Here is a 7,617-nt window from a genome sequence, read left to right as displayed (position 1 = left end):
CGGCAGAAGGCTATTAACATGATTCAGATATTGAAGACTGTCATGATTGAGGACACCCTTGACTCTAAGTAGAAGGACGTAAGGGGGAATCGTGTGGGGGATGTAGTTTGCCAGGGGGCCAAGGTTTGACCAGTTGCAGCTCCAAAAATTCATCTCCCCTTGACCGACATACCATTGAGAGTAGCTATCTATCAGATGGGACATTTTTACCACCTGCTTCCAAAGGGGTGAAGCACCATAACTTTGGATGTTCCCTGCTTCATCTGACTGAGGCAGGCCATATTTTGAGATCACAAACTCAGCCCAAAGGCTTGAGCCGTTGCTGCTCACCAGCGTCCAAGCCATCTAAAGCCTCAGTGCTTTAAAAACATCCTTGAGCATTCTAATACCCAGCCCACCCTCCTCTTTAGGCAAAGCAATCCTATTCCAAGTTCAACCAATGTAATTTCTTCTTGCCATCCTGCCAGCCCCAGAAAAAATCTGCCATTCTAGCTACAATCTTGGCCAATACTTGTGCAGGAATAGTAGCTACCGCCATCGTGTGAATCGGGATGCTGTAGAGGACATGATTGATGAGCGTACATCTGCCGGCCTGGGACAGGTAGCGAGCTGTCTAGAAAAGGATTTTAGACTCAATTTTTTCTATCATCGGCTGGAAAAAAAGAGCATCTGGTTCTACCTTTGATTAGGGGAACACCGAGGTAAATGAAGGAGGTTGCGAAGCCACAAATTCCAAGGATTCTTTCAATCTCTCTCATTCTGCAAGTAGGGAGAGAGGATGCATGGTAGAAACAGCTTTTTGAGAGGTTAATCTTTTGACCTGAAGCGGATTGGTAGGAGGAAAGGAATCTGGCCATAGCTGTGATAGACAATCTACCTCCATTAAGAAAAAGCACAGTATCATCCACATAAAGAAGATGGGTGACTTGTGTGTTGAATAAATTAGTAGCAGCACGTTAGAATGTGTTGATTTGGGTTGTCCTAGTCTTTAGGAGTTCAGTAGTTTGTTTTTGTATGTTGCCTAGTTTGTAAGAGTTGTTTAGCATGATGTTAGTGGTGCTTATTTTTGTGTTTGTAACCGTTTGTTTTTTAGCCTATATAATGGTCATTTCCTTATCAATGAAGAAGTAGAGTTTCAATCCAACTCTGTTTCCCCTTGTTTTTAGTTTATCATTTTCTTCTTCCATTTTACATTAGTGGTATCAGAGCATGGTTAGAGTTCCACAATGGCTTCTGAAACTTTTGTGCAGCCAGCCATTCCACGCTTTGATGGTCACTATGACCATTGGAGCATGCTCATGGAGAATTTTTTGAAGTCTAAAGAATATTCGACAGTTGTTGTTTCTGGAGTAGCAGAACCAACAGCAAGTGTTGTGTTGACAGATGCACAGAAGGTGGAGCTTGAAGGGCAAAAGTTGAAGGATCTCAAAGCAAAGAATTATCTCTTCCAAGCAATTGATCGTTCCATCCTGGAAACCATTCTTTGTAAAGAAACTTCCAAGCAGATCTGGGACTCTATGAAGAAGAAGTATGAGGGGACAGCAAAGGCAAAGAGGGCACAGCTTCAAGCACTTCGAAACTTTACACATGAAGTCTAGAGAATCGGTGTCAGATTACTTCTCCAGGACGATGGCAATTGCAAATAAGATGAGAATCCATGGCAACAAAATGGTAGATGTCACTATCATTGAGAAGATTCTTCGTTCAATGACAACAAAATTCAACTATGTTGTTTGTTCGATTGAGGAATCTAAAGACACTGACAGTATGTCCATTGATGAATTGCAGAGTTCTTTGTTAGTTCATGAGCAGAAAATGAAACGGCAAGACAAGGAGGAGCAAGCGTTACAAGCCTCGACATCAAAAGGAGGAGATCAAGGACGAGGAAGAGGCAGAGGCGGCAATGATGGCAGACACTCAAATCAGAAATCTGAAGATTTTGATTCTCAAGGGAGAGGAAAATGCCATGACAACAACAACAATCATTCATCGCCTTTCAAGTCAAAGTCAGCAGACAAATCAAGAGTTAAATGCTACAGGTGTCACAAGTTTGACCACTACAAGTCAAAGTGTCGTACTAATCTAAGGAGAGATGGTGGAAAGCAGTCCAATTTTGCTGAGAAGGAAGAAGTGTCTTTGTTGATGGCTTGTCACGTGAAGGAGGAAACCCACAAGAAATTCTTGTGGTACTTATACACTGGCTGCAACAACCATATGAGTGGAGAGAAGTTTGTATTCTCTGAATTGGATGAAGCTTTTCATGATGTTGTGAAGTTCGCTAATGGCTCTACAGTCTCTATTATGGGAAAGGGAAAGGTAGCAATTCAAACCAACAGAAATTCTATTCAAACTATTTCTAACGTTCTCTTTGTTCTAGATTTGAGAACAAATGTACTCAGTGTTGGTGAGCTACAAGAAAAGGGATATGGAATCTCTATCAAAAATGGAGTCTGCGGAATTGAAGATGAGAAGTTGGGCTTGATAGCTCAAGTCAACATGACAACCAAAAGATGAATTTCTGTTGGACACTCCATGTATCTACTAATGACACTTACTGCATGCATTATATCAGGCCTTGTTGCAGTCAAATACATTAAGCACCCCACAATCTGCTTGTAAAGAGTACTGTTAACCTTCTTTCCTCCATCCTTGTTTAGCTTCAAACCAAACTCAAACAGTGTATTCACAGAATTACAATCCTTCATCTGACTTTTTTCCCTTTTTGAAGAACAGCCCAAACTCCTTAGTACCATGCAAGTACCTAAGAATTCTTTTTGCAGCCAAAAGATGAATTTCTGTTGGACACTCCATGTATCTACTAATGACACTTACAGCATGCATTATATCAGGCCTTGTTGCAGTCAAATACATTAAGCTCCCCACAATTTGCTTGTAAAGAGTACTGTTAACCTTCTTTCCTCCATCATCCTTGTTTAGCTTCAAACCAAACTCAGACGATGTATTCACAGGATTACAATCCTTCATCTGAAACCTGTCCAAGATTTCTCTCACATACCTTTTTTGAGAAATAAGAATGCCAGTAGAGGACTGCAACACTTCAGTTCCTTCAAATCTCCATGGAGGAACGCCGACTTCACGTCCAGCTGGAAGATAGGCCATGAGTTCTGAGCTGCTAATGCAATCACCAATCTAATTGTGTCGTGCCTTGCAACTGGAGCAAAGACTTCTTTATAATCAACACCGAACTCTTGCTTATAGCCCTTGGCCACCAAGCATGCCTTGTACTTGTCGACTTCACCATTCTCCTTCAGCTTTGTCTTGTAAACCCACTTCACACCACTTGTTTTGTGCCCTTCTGGAAGATCAGATAACTCCCAAGTGTCATTCTTTTCGATGACTGCAATTTCAGCATCCATAGCCTTCTGCCATTTAGATTCTTTGACAGCACTTTCAAACACTGTAGGATCACAATCTGAAAATAGAGCAAAATGAGTGAGTGGGTCTTCAGATTGATCAATTCTGATTACCTCATAATCTGACATCTATGCTGGCCTCCTTCGAACACGATGAGAACGTGATTCAGCTGCCGCTTCTGGTGCTGTTGGAGTGACTTCAAAGGCTACAGGAGTTTCATTTTGAGGATTCTCAAATGCATCAGTTGCTAAAGCAAGGTGTTGCTGCGGCTGGTTTGCTTCATCACTATCTTCTCCAACAAAACTAGTTGGAATTGGCTCTCCAATTACATTTTTGCTCCATTCCCAGATTTGATCTTCATAAAAAAACGTCTCGACTGATAAGTATTTTCTTAGTGTTAGGATTGTAAAGCTTATAAGCATTTGACTGATCACTAACACCAAGAAAAATACATTTTTCTCCCTTGTCATCCAGCTTCTTCCTCTTCTGATCTAGAATATGGGCATATGCAACACACCCAAAAATTCTGAAGTGATCAACAGCTGGTCTCCGTCCGCTCCATGCTTCCTCTGGTGTCATATTTTGAACAACAAGTGTGGGACTTCTATTCAATATATGAATGCTCCAGTTAACTGCTTCAGGCCAGAAGCTCTTTGGAATACAACTCCTTATTAAAAGACTTCGCACCATATTTAGAATAGTGCGATTCTTCCTTTCACAAATGCCATTCTGTTGGGGCATATAAGCTGCTATAAGCTGCCTCTTGATTCCATGAGTCTCACAGAAACTTGCAAATTCATGTGAGTTATATTCTCCACCACGATCCGTGCGAAGAATTTTTATGGGACTACCAACTTCTTTCTCAACCAGCGCTTTATAGCTTTTAAAGGCTAGAAAGGCTTTAGACTTCTCTTGCAAAAAATAAACCCAGCTTTTGCAACTAAAATCATCAATGAAGGTAAGTATATATCTCTTACCTCCATTAGAGCATGGAGTTATTGGCCTACAAATGTCAGAATGAACAAGCTCCAGTGCAGCCTTCGCCCTCCATGATTTCCTATGTGGGAATTGATTACGGTGTTGTTTGCTAACAACACATTCTTCACAAACTTCAAAAGGAGCTGTAATTTGAGGAAGACTAGTCATCATATTCTTCTGTTGGAAAGTCTTCAACCTGCCAAAGCTAAGATGCCCATAGTGAAAATGCCATAGCCATTCCTTCTCTCCCAATCTTGCAGAAAGACATGAGTAAGCGGTGTCATGGAGATACAATGGAAATATTCTGTTGAATGGAGATATAATAGAGATACCTTCCCCATTGATCAAGACTGTGAACCAAACATTGTTCCAACATTTTTCCACCATTTTGATCCAAGAAGTACCGAAGCTGAAACGTTCAAGCACCTGCTTGAGAAACACCCATTCAATTCTGTCATATGCCTTCTCCATATCTAGCTTTCGGATAATATTATCCCCACGGACTTTTCGACAGACATCTCGGTATACTCTTGACCCAAAGCGATACTTTCTGCAATCGATATGCGTTTCACGAATGCCCCTTGTTCAAGCGAGATTAATTTGGGGAGCAGAAGAGTGAGCCTACTAGCAATGACCTTGGCGAAAATCTTATAGACATAGTTGCGTAAGCTTATTAGCCTAAAATCTGAGAATCTCTTCGGGGCTGCCACCTTTGGGATCATACAAATCAAAGTAGTGATGAACGCTCTCGGAAGATTGCCACCTGAAACAGGTGGGTGACAGCCCTAAGGATATCCGAACCAACAGTCTCCCAACTACACGCAAAAAAATGCGCCAGAGAGGCCATCCGAGCTAGGGGCCCCATCTTTTGGGATGGCCATGACCGCGTCCTTGACCTCTTCCATGGAGGGGAGTTGCATCAGGAGAGCATTATCAGCAGTAGACAGCAAACGCAGAATGTTGTCCAGAAGATGATCATCCTGAGCCTGATTTTCCGATAGGAAGAGCTTGGAGAAATACTCTACCGCTACTGTCTTGATCTGCGTAGGATCTGAAGTGCACGAACCTAATTCTAGCTAAATTTCACTGATGACAGCCCGCCTAGATCTCTCCATGGCCTGTAAGTGGAAAAAATTGGTGTTTCGGTCCCCTTCTGTCAACAAGTTGTTGCGAGCTTTCTGCTTCCAAAAGACTTCCTCCGCTAGTTCCATATTCGCCAGATGAAGCTTAGCATCCGAGAGAGATGTTTGACTGATCTTGATTGAGCTGAGTTGTGCCTGAATTTCCAGAAACGCTAAGTTCTCTTCGGCAGCCTTGAGTTGCTGGAAAACATTCCCAAAAACAATCCTGTTCCAGTCCTTTAATCTGTTCTTGAGCTTCTAGGTTTTAAGCAAGATGTTGATCATAGGCTGATTGAAGAGGTCATCCGACTAGGCTTCTTTTACCACCTAGTTGTAGCCCTGATGGAGCAGCCACATTCATTGAAAGCGGAACGGTTTGGCAATTGATGGGGTGCTTCTGGGAGCCGCCAGCAGCAAAGAAGAGTGGTCGGAGTTTACTCGGGGCAGGTGCTCAACTTGAAATTGAGGAAAACGTGAAACCCAGTCCCCGTTGCAAAAGACTCTGTCCAGCCTCGCCCAAACACGAGCGTTACCCGCCTGATTGTTGCACCATGTAAATCTGTTGCCCATATAACCTGCATCCAGGAGAGCAGCGTTGTCTATCGCCTCAGTGAACTCAGTCGAACTGTTGTGATCGTAGTTCCTGCTGCCTCTTCTTTTGGTGATGGAGAGGACTGCATTGAAGTCACCACCAATGGCCCACGGGCCTGAGATACTGCTGGCCAATGTGGAGATATCTGTCCATAGATTTCTCCTCTGCAACTTCGAACATTTGGAATAAACAATGGAAAGAAAGTAATGCGATAGGGAGTTGTTAACATGGACAAAAAAAGAAATCATCTGAGAAGAGGATTGTAAAACTGAAACAAATAAGGAGCTGAAGAAGAACCAAAATTTACCCCCAACCTCCGCGTTGGAGGAGTGAAAACCCAGCTTCAAACCAACGGTAACTCTCTTTTCCTCTCTCGCATTGGCTCCGGAATCGCTATCCACCAAGGGTTGTGGATTCGAATCAGTCTATGCGCAGATCTTAATGTTGCGGGGTTGGCCACACCTCTAGCGTTCCAAATGATAGCTTTATCCATCAGTCACATTGCCCGAGTTGAATGCCCGTCTTTGTAGTCTCCCGAGTCTCCCATTCCATTCCACTGCAACCCCAATGTTTCTGCCCTTCGATGTTCTTCTTCCTCCGGTTCTTTTTTTCCCCGTAATTGGGGCTCTCCATGATTCTGGAAGGATTCTGGTACGGGGGACCATACTCAGCGAAATGGCAGCCTGTTCGGGATGAGGGACTAGATCAGCCTCTGAAATCAAGTCATCACTATCTTCCTCTGCTTGGATGAGTCTTTGCTGCAGATGGTCAATACATGGAGCTGCTTCTGTAGCCGAAGGAAGATTGGTAATTGCACTCTGTACCCCCGATTGTAGGGAATTGTCATATCCTACTACTTGATTACCCTGTATTTGGGGAAGGTTCACCACAATGTGTTGTGGGTGTATCTCTGTTTCAAACACCTGAACGTTCTGTCTTGCCTGAGAGAAAGTGGATGTAGGAAGATGATTCTGATTTACCTCTTTGAAAGGTTTCCTTCTCCAGAGGTTGATGGGTGAGTTTCCTACTGATCTTGACAGAAAAGGTAGGGGCTTGCTTATGCTATTTTCATCCAGAGTCTGAATGTGCATGGTCTGGTGATCCGTAGAGTAGTCCGAACAGCGGGCTAAAACAGTCTCTGCTCTCGTCTCCTCACAGTTTGCAAGACCCTGGAGTTCCTCCAAAGTCATTGCTGACGAAAGGGGCCCTAAAGAAGCTGGAATTTCCAGCCTATGAACAGTTATAACAGGAAAGATATCTTGAGAAAATACAATGGGGGGGGGAAGAGGAAATGGGAGGATTTGTGTAGCGCTGAGGGATTTGGACGGGTAGTAAGATGTTGGGTAGGGTCTGGTGCTGCTACAGGGGGTCGTGAGCATTGGATTGTGGGGGTGGGCAGAGAGGTTTGAGGAGATGCAGGATTAATAGGAGCATGGGTAGGGGGTTGGGCTGGCAATTGTAACTTGGCTGCGTCCTCAGGGGCAGGTTGGGGTTATGGGATGCATTGGTGGGAGGAACATTCAAGTGGGAATTAACACAAACAGGTCGGGC

At 43.5% G+C, this 7,617-nt stretch overlaps 1 protein-coding gene across 1 annotated transcript; it reads left to right on the top strand.

The window, feature by feature from the left end:
- The first annotated feature begins 1,629 nt into the window (after positions 1-1,629).
- Positions 1,630-2,514, top strand: LOC131254962 (uncharacterized). Its single transcript, XM_058255661.1, has one exon. It carries the CDS (start codon positions 1,630-1,632, stop codon positions 2,512-2,514), a length of 885 nt encoding a protein of 294 aa, XP_058111644.1.
- Positions 2,515-7,617: the final 5,103 nt, after the last annotated feature.

The sequence above is a fragment of the Magnolia sinica genome, chromosome 9 (genome assembly GCF_029962835.1).
Source record: "Magnolia sinica isolate HGM2019 chromosome 9, MsV1, whole genome shotgun sequence".
Taxonomy (NCBI): Eukaryota; Viridiplantae; Streptophyta; class Magnoliopsida; order Magnoliales; family Magnoliaceae; genus Magnolia; species Magnolia sinica.
The sequence above is the reverse complement of the archived record's forward strand: the minus strand, read 5'-3'. Positions and strand labels throughout refer to the sequence as shown.